Consider the following 13,335-nt stretch of genomic DNA (forward strand, 5'->3'; position numbering starts at 1 on the left):
CATGATACACACTGAGCTTGTGATCCTCTGTAGTGTCTAGGTCTTTTTCTGTATGGCTGTTACATAGCCAGTTTTTCTTTTTTCCTGCATTTATGTATTTTGATAGCTCCGTGTAGTACTCATTACAGATTTCAGTCCTAATTCTTTTCAAAACATTTGTCCAGTTCTGAATTCTAGTGCTTACTAATATTTTACTTTAATAACAGGGATTCTTACACTTAAATAAGGAGCTCAACTAATAAAGACAGTGAAAAAGAAAATCTTTTGGCAGAGTTGACTTGATTCTCATTTAAATTAGTGTAATTTAGACCCATTCATAGATCAAAGCTTGTAATTCTCAAAGGATTTATACAGATATAAATAATCTGGTCCCAAATCTGTATGTGATATATAGTTTAAGTGGCCAGTATGATAACAGTAATCTCTTTTCAGCAGTTGCTGTAGTAACTTCAATAGTTCTTTTTGAGTTAGTCTGCAATATTTGTAATCATGAATAGCATACGCACACAACATATTAATAAATATATATGAGCAAAACCAAGCACCTTTAAAAACAATATTTATATCTAGTATTGAAGTCAATTTTTAAAAAAAGTGACTTTGATGTTTAACTTTATTACATGGATGTAACATTTTTGGTCTCCAGTCACATTGCAAACTAGGTTGCTTCATAATTATTACGAGCCTTGAAATGCTGTTCTGCTCGGATTATTAATTAATCTTCCAATGTTCTTGCACCCTCCACACAAAGCACTCATGAAGGGTTCATGTGCTATTGATATCGCACTCGCTCTGTGTTGTTTTCAATAGGAAGAATAGGTAGAAAGGTCAAAGATAAAAGCTACTGAAATGTCAAGGATAAGCCTGGAAGACGTCCTTTCATTTTAAATACCATTTGTTTCCAGATATATGTTAAACTTTAAAAAGAGACTGTGGATGGCTGAATAGGTGGAAAATAGCTTGAGATTATTTTTAACCCAGCGTTTCAAAGTGTGTATAGTTTACTGCTCTTGCGTAGATTAAGATTAGCAAGACCTGCTAATAATAGATCCTGTTATTAGCATAAAAGAAGCAGAACATATATATTTACTACAGCTGCAAGAGCAGGCCAGTAGTATTTACATAATTTCATCCTTCCCGTGATGCTTGGTAGCTAGCAAAAACATGTTTGTGAGATACCTTGTTCACTCCTGAATACCAGATTTTTTTGTCAGTTTTACACTGTGTTGCATATTTCACTTTTTGACACCTACAATTTCATGGTAAGTAAACAGCAGATCTATGTGTGGCCATTGACAGTAATGTGCATCATTTTAGAAGCATTTTGGTACCTGCACAAATCCCTGCTCACTGTGGTATAATATTTTGCACTTTGCAACTTGCATCTGTTCCCTTTGGTGTTTTGTTTATATGCGCTTCAGTTTGCAAACCTCATCAGGTTGATAAAGTGTGATGGAGGATATTTTTCTTCAAGGAAATAGCAACGTTGTAAAATGCTGCTACCTTTTATCACCCAGTAGTTCATAGAAGAGGATCTCTATAGTGACAGTAGTATGATCAGAGAATCTTTACTATGTATTGTTTAATTTATGATCAAAGTACTGCAATATTTTTTTAATTGACTGATTTGCTGAACAATTTTTGTGTCATGGTGATTATATATACAAGATAACCATACTAACTGCATTGCCAGGGAATACCATTTAGTGTATTATTTTCAGCTGATTTTCTTTGATTGTTTTCTTAGGAAAAAAAACCTCTCTTTTTTTTCTCCCTAGTCAATCATAGTTGTCCCGATGATCAGTTTAAATGCCAAAATAATCGCTGCATTCCCAAGAGGTGGCTTTGTGATGGAGCTAATGATTGTGGTAATAATGAAGACGAATCAAATAAAACCTGTGCAGGTAAAAATTTTACTTGGTTGTGCATACGAGTTCTCTAACTCCAGCTCTATAAACAGTTCAAGACTTCTCTGAAGTGAAGTGAACCAATCTGCTACTAGTAATCTGATTATTGCCATTTTAAATTAATTCGGATTTTGATGCCACTAAGGCTGGAAAATAAATTATATTTTACTTAATCTTTGTGCTTGACTGTGCTTTCCAAAGTAATTCAGCACTTAAGCTGTCCATGTGGGTTGGCTGTCAAAGCAGTGCTTGGGTACAAACTTGTCCCTGCTAAATCTTTTTTAGCAGTTGGAATTTTGTTTGTTAACATGCTGTGATGAGTGCCGTATCACTAGTAAATTTTATTTTATGCTGACAAAAGCATAATTAGCTATTCAGTTTCCCCTTGGTAGCTTGAAATTGTTTTCATTTGTAAGTTATTAAGTGCATAGTGGATTTTTAAGGAAATACCAAGGTGGAGATTGTTTACTTATTCCACTGCAATAATTCATGGAGTTCCAAGTCTGTCCTTTGCATATATGGAAGTGATATTTAGTGCTTAGCAGTAGTGTACACTAAACAGTCATTAAATATCTGATGTACAAAATATCAATAGACATCAATAAGCTGATGACGGTTTTAAACTGAAATGTAGTGACAGACAGCATACGTTGTGTATTAAAATATTCCCTGAAGTCATTTTCCTTGATTTAAATTTTCATGTGTGTAATAACCTGTCCACTTTGTTACTTGCGCGGTTTGGCTTAGAAGACCGCTGGTGCAAATGCAGACCTATAGTGTCCATATCACCTCTTAGAATCCATATCACAGTATTCATATGGATTCTAATACATCTTGATATCCTTTAATATTCAACGGTTTGCTTGTAGGACAAGAGTCTGATTTGAAGAGCATATTTCCCTCCCTATGTCAGTTGGCGGTGGGTTGAATTTTGTATTCTTGTTGTTGCTTTTGGTCCTGCAGTGGCAAACACTATTCGTGTTTAAAAACCCACTACTTTGAAATATTTTAAACTCCTATTCTTCTATTGCATTTTGGGCTATTTTCAGCAAGAAAAAGGAAAATGGTAATTGAGAATAGCAAATGAAGGAATATTATTTTGATTATTGGGGTTTCTGTCATCTCAGTCATTTTTTTGAAGTATGGAATGACATATAGATGAACTCTAAAAGCTTAAATTTGGAATCAAAATCTGCGTCACTATCACTGGCATTGTAGTTATGGGTTCACATTTAGAATAAACAAAATTATTAAGTAATGTCAGTTTTATATGTTAGATTTTTATGGAAGTTTTACTGTTAATCAGGTCTCAAAGTAACTTATGTAGTTATATAGCGTGATTTCTTTTAGTGATCTTTATTTCTTCAGAAGACACACACCTTTTCCTTTAATGAGTCATTACAGTTGCATATTTGCAAAGGCAAAAGATTCTAAGAACAGTGAGGCCAGGCACATCACACCCATACTATAGTACCATTTTTCTGGGTAAATACGAATCTCACTAGATCATTGTTCGTGTTATGAAATACAACTTGTTAATATTCCAAGCTAGGCATTTTTAAGCCTTGATTTTTGTTTTTTTCAACTCTAGCACTAATGTTATTTTACCAAACATCAATGCTCTTTTACCACCTAGTTTTGTATAATTACATATAAAACATTTTTTTCTCATACGTTGAAGAAACCACTAAGAATTCTACATTGGAGGTAGAACACAGTCCTGCAGGTGACCTCAGCTTTCTCTGAAATGAAAGCAGGTGATGTTTAGTCAGATCAGGTACAATGAGCAGCAGGCCAGGAGATGCCCTCCAGACTTGGAACTTCTACAGACAGACGTGCACCAAGGCACCTAACAGGTTTAGTCCATTTCCCTTGCATTTTTGGAGTGTTTTGTCTTGACAGCAAGAACGTGTCAGGTCGACCAATTTTCTTGTGGGAATGGACGCTGTATTCCGACATCATGGCTATGTGACAGGGAGGATGACTGTGGAGATGAAACCGATGAAATGACATCCTGTGGTAAGTAAACTTTATTTGGGGGGAAAAAATAAAATTATTCTATAAGAAGTTAAACAGATACGGATCTCATTTCATCTGAACTTTTGGATAGAATTATGAGGGGCCTTCTTGGTTTTATATGAACTGATAATATTCTTTCTGAAATTCCAAATATAATTTATTTGATTACTAAATAAACCCGAAGTAAAGGCTGCATTTTCTATTATTGAGTACCAAATATTCAGATCAGTCAACACGTTCCTAATTTACAGCCCGTTAGCAAATACTGTCACCCTCAGAAATTGATATTTATCTCAGCCACACACCTCATCACATGGGCCCCTTCAGCATATTCTAGATGTCAATAAAATGAGACTGTTTCAAGGCTGAACAGAAGGATGTTTTGATGTTGTATTTTGCAGAAAAAATTAGTCATTCTTGGTTGTATCATGAGACAGTATCAGCACCTCTGCTGATTGCTGCTTTTCTGAGATATGGCAAAGGGAGGTGCCTCTCTCTAATCAGCTGCTTCCAAACAATTAAGGTGTTTATGAGTCAGCGTGGCTGCCTTCATCTGTTTGGTAGGTCACAGGTAACTCGTGTGAGTCTGAGAGCAAAAGGGTCAATGAGCGGTCTGCGAACTATTGCATCAGGGTGTTCCCTGTTTACAAGGTAATGTTTGTGATATTTGAATTACTAATATGAATTAGTAAGTGTGTTGCAATATAATAGGATATGTTTCTGAAAGTACTTATCAAGAGTTTTCAAGAAAGAATGCTGACTGATTATTTTAGTAGCATCAGCCGTGTAAACATGAAGTGACAGGTTGTGCACAAAAGAAATTAAAACCTAAAGTGTACTTGTTAGGATACTTAGTAGTTAGACCTGTATTTTTCTCAGGCTGATATTCTAACTTGATTCACTTGTCATCAAAATATATTGTTTCTTAATCAAAATCAAACTATAAAAGCAATGTAGTTCATAAAACATTACCTTTTTTCTTTTTTTAAACTTCTTACCGCTGTAAACCCTTTCTGTAGTTATTAAAGTTCTACTGCTGATGACAGTTTGTTTTTTTGTTTTTTTTTCAAATATCTCTATGCCTATGAAGCACTTGCAGTGGAGAGCAGGGGAAAAAAAATAGAAAGTAAATGCATAAATAAAAGTCATGGGCTGACGCCATGATCATGTGCTGGTGCCATGATGCCCTGAGTTCCATAAACATAAATCTCCAGGACCTCAATTACCAGAGAATCTATGGAAGGCAACATGTAGGATCCCATCAGTAAATTATGTTTATACATAATCCCTTAAGTTTGTTTAATTTTGAATTATTCGTGATCCATTAGTTGAGTTTACATTGTTACTTTTTAAGTCCATGTGTAATTCTCAATATCTCCTTCTTCTGTAACTGCATTCAAGATTTTTACATGTAAATAGTTGTTCTATTTCCTGGAATATCCACCTGCTTTCTCTTGTCTTATTTGTTATTACTTTCTTCCTTTTTCTTCTATTAATGGTGATATAAACCAGAAAAAAAAGAAAGCTCACTTTATATTGACAGTAACTGATATTTGATCGGTTATTTCAAAATACATAACATTTAATAAAATCTGTATCAAAATAAAGTCATTATGTGACTACAAATGAGAGTGTTATTAAGGTAGATTTCTAATTGCCATGCTTCAAATCAAGTAAGTTCTGTTGTGTAGGGAGGTAGAAAGGTGATCCCTGTGGACTCACTGTATTTTGCCAGCTCTAAAATTATCACATTCTGTGTAGTGGTACACCATGATGCTTGGTGCTATAACAGTTTATCTGACTAACTGTACCTTGTGTTCTTAAACACCTTATCAATATGCAGATGTTAATGTCATCTTTGTAATTTTTTCCCATGTGTTTTGTTTGGTATCACAGAATGGCGGGGGTTGGAAGGGACCTCTGGAGATCATCTAGTCCAACTCCCTGCCAGAGCAGGGTCACCCAGAGCAGGTGGCACAGGAACGCCTCCAGGCGGGTTTGGAATGTCTCCAGAGACGGAGACTCCACCACCTCTCTGGGCAGCCTGTGCCAGGGCTCTGCCACCCTCAGGGTAAAGAAGTTCCTCCTCATGTTTAGGTGGAACTTCCTATGCTCAAATTTGTGCCCGTTACTCCTTGTCCTGTCGCTGGGCACCACTGAAAAGAGCCTGGCCCCGTCCTCCTGACACCCACCCTTTAAGTATTTATAGGCGTTGATAAGATTCCCCCTCAGCCGTCTTTTTTCCAGACTGAAGAGACCCAAATCCCTCAGCCTTTCTCCATAAGAGAGGTGTTCCAGTCCCCTCATCATCTTGGTAGCCCTTAATCATCTTGGTAGCCATGTCAGCTGGTCTGGAATATTTCTTCAGGTCATTTAATCTGCATTTATTTCACCTCTTGTTTTTCAGTTTCGCCAAGCTTCAAGCATGTTTCATGTTTTAGAATCTTGTTTCTTTATCCTTGAGCACTGTGCAAATGTTGTGCAAATGTGTCAAATATTACATTTTTCATTCTGCTTATAATTTGATGGCTAATGTGCATGCTAATGGTATTCACTTAGCTGTTCTATTTAGTGTTATATATCTTCTTCTATGAAACATTTCAAAATTCTTCTTGTATTTGCAAATTTTTATATTAAAAGTAAAACCATGGTTTGCTTTTTGTTACCATTACAAATCTTTGATTTTTAGCTGCACCAGTCTTCAACTAGGAATAGCTTTTGTCTCCTTTTGATTCAAGAACTTAAGCATACTTATAGTGGCATAGTGCTGGGGTGAGCAGGACTGGAAAGATAATGCTAGCATCATAACGCATACACTTTGTCATAAGATACAACCAGATTTACTAAGAAGCGTGACATTTCTGAAGAAAATGTGAAAAGAGACCCTCTTTATTTTTCTGCTGCTTTCATAAAGGAAACAAGACCCGTGGTCACTTTTTGTGTCCATGTGTTTATCGGTTTGTTGTCATACCATTTGTCCTCAGTAACAAAAGGGTGAAAGAAGTCTCAAAGAACCAGAGTTTTACAAAACAGCTGGATAGCAGAGAGAAACGAGATCGGTGTCTACACTGTGGAGAGACTTCCCTGTGAGCTCAAGAGGCACCATTCTTGCTTTCTTTGTCTGCAGGGCAATCAGCACAGGGATGTCTGTGAATCAGCTACAGGATGTTCATCTATTTTCTGTGAAATATGAAAGGGAAGGAGTACTGGGGAGACCACAGGGACAAGGAGGGGAGGTATTGTGCCTGTCCTCTAGGATGTGAGAGGGAGCTGTGGATGATGGTGGAGGCTGGGGCTACGAGAAGCAAACGCTGGAGATAGTGCAAAACATCCTTGGAAAGACTGTGGTGGGCTGAGGGTAATCACAATTCATTTTAATTAGTTTCAGTCTCTTTATACAGGTCTTGTTGGGTAGACAGATGAACATTAAAAAAAATAAAGTCATGAAGACGTTCATGTATGGTTAAGGGGAAAATTAGTTAAATTTGTGGGAAAATTATTGAACAGATAAAAAGCTAAATTAAAAATTGCTTTCAGTTTTGCTTGGAGCATTTAAGGTACTTAAGTATCTAAGTACCATCGTAGTTGCACATCTCCATTATTTGTCTTGGAACAGATTTCTCTTGTCACTGTAATGCTTTCCTCCAGGAAAAACAGCTTTTTCTCTCTTTTGTTAAATTAAAAAAAAACAAACAAAAAAACCCCAACAAACAAACAAAAACAAACAAAAAAACCAAAACAAAACACAAACCAAAGTCCACAACCTTTTCTAGGAGTTATTGACAAAGTGTTGTCATAAGTGCTAACTTTTCTTCGCACCTTTTTCTGAGTTGAAGCAGAATAATCACTTCAGTCTTGGGACGTTCTTGGTGATCTCTAAATATTACTGTTTGATGTAGCTGGTATGATTTGGTGTTTCATGTGTCACTTTTTTAGGCCAAAACTTTCCCTGAGTTTCTGTTAAAAAAAAAAAAAAACCCAACAACAAACAAAAAAAAAAAAAAAAACAAAAAAAAAAAAAAAAAACAAAAAAAACCAAAACCAAAACAAACAAAAAAACCCCAACAACTTTTGAATTAACTTTAAAATGTTATCTGCACCAAAGAGGGCAAGAGACAGCGAACCCAAGTCAGAAATTCATTGACTGTTTCAATTCTTGTCCTTAAGAAAAGTTTATGTGGCATGTTTTTAAAGTTTAGAAGAACTCTTCAGTACTAATTACATGGCCTAATTATCGAAATCATTGTGAAGCTTAGCTTGGTAGTCTCAGTTGTGACAACACTAGAAGAACCCAATCTAGCTGCAGCAACTTAATGAGAAATACACTTGGAGATTTGTTCTAATCTTGGGCAATTTTGGTGTGGCTGACAGGACTATGCATGATTTTGGATGTTTCTTTCTGTTGCGTTTAGAATGTACTGTGCAGGAACTTCCAACCTGAAATCCTTCAGTGAAGGACAGACACCTTGAAGTAGCAGTTCAGGGAGATCGTTCACATTGTCGTCTTTGGTTTGCATTAGATATCAGTTACTGAGAGGTGTCTTATTCTCTTGATGGTCTGTATAGAGAATTTAGACTCTTTCTTATTCCTTTTGAATAAAGTTAGACTTTTAGATTGTTTCCTATGAAATGCTAGGTTTTGTAAAGTAGATTTTTCCAAACTGGATAAGTGCAAGCGCTGTTTAAAATGTTAGTGCTATGAATACACGTGCCTAGCTATGTCATTGGTTTTAGAAGAAAAAGAAGTCTGAAAAAATTAGTTGTTCCATGCAGAAGCATAACAAACAATTATAAAAACAAATCTCTGATATAGAGGAGTCTCTATGAATGTTATTGGCTCGGTTTTCTACTGCTTTTGCTGGAATGCTTGGAAGAAATGATTGTAAATACTGACATTTTACTTTTGGATTGTATTATGTCAGTGTACAGCACCTTTGTCTTGACTGTTCTGCTTTGGTCTTAGCCTTCTCATATTATAGTCTTCCATTTCCTGTCTTTTACTGTCAGTGTTATTGCAATTGGAGAACTTTTTTATATAAATAAACACATTGAAAATATGGTTTGTATCACTCATCAGGCTATAATATTTAGTTGTGATGTACAATATAGGTGTACAATATTAGCATGCTTAGTGGTAGAGACAACCATGGTCTGATGGGAATATAGGATCATGTTGTATGACGCAGAGTAATGCATTTCAGTGGTGTGTGTTGAGAAAGGATAGGGTTTGGACTAATATTTACAGTTAAAAGCCTTTTTATCCTCTTTTTTTGGTGTCTCACCTTTTTCTCCTCCCCAGATTAAATATCTGGCAGGTGCAAATGTTTAATACAATACACTTGTGTAATTTATGCATGTAGGAGAGTGGAAGAATTAAAGAGGATACACATTAAATAGTTCTTATTTCTTTTTGAACACTTTCACAGAATTCCCAACGTGTGAGCCACTAACTCAATTTATATGCAAAAATGGAAGGTGCATTAGCAGCAAATGGCTATGTGATTCAGGCAAGTATCAAGCGTTCTATATCTGAAACGAATATGGGAGATGTTACATAAATATCGCTTTGATGCTCACTCTTTTCTTCTGAAACTGATATTGCTAGTTTGGCTTGTAAGTGGTCAGAGAATAAATACAGCGTTTTTAAATTACTGACCTGGCCTAGAGAGCAGCAGTAATAAGCTTTACACAAGGAATGATGCAGTGGATATGGTAATAGTTACAAATAGTATATTCTGTAGAAAGAAGTGTGGTGTAAACTTTCATTACTAAAAAAAAAAAAGGCAGCTAAGTTATTGCTTATGAAAGCATTTTCTACTTTTAGAAAGCAAAATAGTTCCAGTGGCCAAAATATCTGATTTCTGTTTGTGGGCAAGTTCAAATTAATAAATAGCATCCTCAAGAGCAAAGCCTAGGAAGACTTTACAATGTAGTTATTTCTTTTGTCTGAAAGAGCACATATTTGAATGACAGCTGTTCAAATGAATCTTCTCTTGGAGCTTGTGATATGGGCGCGATGTCACATCACTCCTAATAACGTTGGGTTGGTTCTACATCCACCGTAGCATTTCAATATTACTATAATCTTATGAGGCTGACAGGGATTCATAGCCGTAAATGGACAAATTCTCCAAATTGTCACAGTGTGCTTACTGAAATTCTGTGCAAGGAGACCCTACAGTGTTTACCTGACATATTTATCTTTTCCCTCCCTTGGTGATCACAATCAAATTACAGGAACTGCCTTAAGATTGTTGTAATGACTACAACATTAAAGTAATGAGAAACTACATTGCACCCTTATTTATGTGCTGTCGTTCTCCACCTTGCACTGTTGCAAGTACATGGAAACGACATTTGGAATACTACTGAAAAGAAATTCTGACATCAGGTTTCCATTTTGGTTTCTATGAAGCTCTGTGTGTGTGCATGCTTAACTGTCTAAGTTAACGAATCACTGAGGATAAAGTAAAACCACTGTGTTTGAAAGCCTGTGTAGTTACATGACTAAAGAAATGAAGAGAATCTACAGCCTTCTCATGCTTACTGGTGTCTCTGATCGAATAAATGTGAATAAGTGTAAGGGGTTAGACTGTCCAACATGACGGAGAGCCAAGTGCTGTTGGTAAATTAGAGTTAAGGAGTTACTTCTATCAGAAATAATTTTACCATATGCCTGTGTCAGTAAACATACTATTTTATTTACTGCATGTTATTTTTCTCTTGCCTTCTTGGAAATATCTTCTCCTCGCATCTTTTATTCACATTTTTTACCTTTTAAAATAATAATAATATTTGCAGATGACGACTGTGGTGATGGAAGTGATGAACTAGGCTGTATTCACTCGTGTTCTGCTGATCAGTTCAGATGTTATAATGGTAGATGTATCCCAAGTCATTGGGCGTGTGATGGTGACAATGACTGTGGAGATTTCAGTGATGAAACCAAAACAAACTGCAGCAAGGAAGGTTAGCGGTTTTTTTTCTTCCCACATTTTAATACTTATAGACACAGAGAGTGCTTTATGATATATACAGAGGACCCGTCTTCAGTGAATGGAAAAAGAGAAAATGCTTTTAACCTTGGTAAAGGTTGGAATGGAAAATATGTCAAGCATAATATGATAATATAGAAGTGTATTATAGAAGAAGAATGTATTTGAAAACAAAATGGGTATTATATTGAGATAAGTTTTGTAGTTTTACTATACTGAATTATGCTAAATGTGATGCTTTTCCTTTTACAGAGATGCATGCTGCCTAGATAAAGAGGTACTAAGCAGCATTCCTTAAGTTACTGTTTATATTTTCTGGGTTTTTTTATGCAGTAACACTAATTTTTGTCTGATGCATGTTGTTTTTTTCAAGTGTTACTAAAGCATAAAAATGTTTTAACAAACTACATTCCTGTTTAAATGCAACAGATGATTGTATTTATTTGGGTGGGGGGAGAAGGGGAGGATGCTTGTACCAAAGGATAAAGAATAATCAGATAAGAATGAGGGAATATTTTTCTTTCATATTTTTCTCATAGTGATTTGTCCACAACAAAGTAAATTTACACAATTTTATTGGTTCTTTCTCATAAGTTTATATTCTAAGTCTAGCTGCAAACCTCATATAAATAGATGAATTAGCAGAATGCTGTGCAGGAGTAGTGTAAAGTCCTTATTTTTTTATATATTTAGGAAGGTTATTATTATTTTTTATCTGTATCAAAATAATTGTTCTGGACCTAAACTATTCACTTTCCTCCCTGTTCATGTCTATCTCAGAGCTTAAAGCCCTGCTCTATCTTTTTATACAATACTATGTTAAGTTGGGATGTGCACCTGTCTCTGAAATAGCACAGTTATTGTCAGTTCGTACATCTTCTGTGTCCTGCTCTGCTACGTGACGTACACGTGTCCAGCACCTTGGCTTTCCTCTATTTACAATGGAATGCAAGAATGCAGAAAGTTTAGAGAAAAAGAAAGACACAGCAACTTTTAATAAAATAAACCATATATTTATAGACAGTCCTATAAGACTTTATTTAAATGCTTTTTGATACAAACAGGAATGTATAGGGTTATCATTACTTTAAAATATATGTAATTGTCATTAGTAAGTTATGAAATGCTAGAAATGCTCACAGTGGTAATAGTTTGGGAAAAGGAGGGCAAGGATAAAATTGAAAAGGACACAATCTAGAAAATACTTAGAGAATTACTATGTGATGAATAATTAAAATCATAATAATATAATAATCATCATAATAAAATCATAATAATTAAAACATAGTTTTTATGTTTTGAAACATTCAAGACTAATTTCATAGCTGCACTGAACTGAAGTTCACTGCTGTGGAATTCAGAAAGGCTACAACTAGTCTGTCAGTGCTGTCATAGCACAAGGCAGGCAGGTGTCAGAGCCAGAACTCTTGTGGCAGTAGAGCAAAGATGTGATCTTTCAAGTTTTGTGAAGTTGGAGATGGACCTTGTTGGAAAAAAGAGGAGAATGAAGAAAGAGGAGGGAATGTAACTTGAAGGTGAGAGGCAGGGCTAACGAAGCACCAGGAAAACTTCATCAGCCTTGGTCCTCCTTACATCTCCAAATGAGTTCTTGTCTGAAAGCTATGCAAAAAAAAATAAAATAAAAATTGGTATTTACCTTGAAACTGTAGTGGAGGGGGGAAGTGGAGGGAGTGAGCAGGATAAGAAAGAGCTTATCTGAAGCTCTTGTTGGAGTGCTGGGTTAGAAAGGATTAATGAGTTTTGAGTGTTATGCCTGTGACTCTGAATTTGGCTTTGATTAGGAAGGAGGATTCTAAGGCATTGTAGACTTGGAGTGGAAAAAACTCACGTGAGCAAGTTCTTCAATGTAATTCTTCTTTTTCTAAGAAACTCCCTCCCCTGGAAGATGCAATGGGAAGGAATTTCAGTGCAGTCCTGACGGGAACTGTGTTCCTGAGTTGTGGCGCTGTGATGGAGAAAAGGACTGTGAAGATGGTAGTGATGAAAAGGGCTGTAATGGAACTATACGACTTTGTGATGAAAAAACAAAGTTCTCCTGCAAGAGTACAGGTATGTGCTTGCAGATACATTTACTCAAGTGTGTCTGTGTGTCTGTCTGTGTGATTTGATCACATATCTACTATTTGAATAATGCTTTTAATGTTTAATACTACTGAAGTGATGTTACTTATTGTACTTACACCAGGAAAAGAATATGAATATACTTCTCTTAACCCGTTTTCTCATTTACAATATAAAATTGATGGGGTTTGAGATTACTTAAAGCTGAAACTGTTCTGTATGATAGTACCTCAAACCAAATACTTAATTGTAGCATTTAATAGTACTTCAAAGTCCAAGTATTTTTGTCTGTTTTCCATCTTGGCCCTATAAGTAAGTTGGTTGAAATGGTA

General features: G+C 35.7%; 1 protein-coding gene across 1 annotated transcript in view; it reads left to right on the forward strand.

Moving 5' to 3' along the window:
- The window catches only part of LRP1B (LDL receptor related protein 1B), a 749,025-nt gene that overhangs the window by 476,959 nt on the left and 258,731 nt on the right, over positions 1-13,335 (forward strand). Inside the window, exons 17-21 of the mRNA XM_054208041.1 lie at positions 1,779-1,904; positions 3,810-3,926; positions 9,353-9,433; positions 10,728-10,895; positions 12,809-12,991. Of these exons, the coding sequence (XP_054064016.1) occupies positions 1,779-1,904; positions 3,810-3,926; positions 9,353-9,433; positions 10,728-10,895; positions 12,809-12,991 (675 nt within the window). The remainder of the gene's footprint in view (positions 1-1,778; positions 1,905-3,809; positions 3,927-9,352; positions 9,434-10,727; positions 10,896-12,808; positions 12,992-13,335) is intronic.

Source organism: Rissa tridactyla, chromosome 7 (assembly GCF_028500815.1).
Source record: "Rissa tridactyla isolate bRisTri1 chromosome 7, bRisTri1.patW.cur.20221130, whole genome shotgun sequence".
Taxonomy (NCBI): domain Eukaryota; kingdom Metazoa; phylum Chordata; class Aves; order Charadriiformes; family Laridae; genus Rissa; species Rissa tridactyla.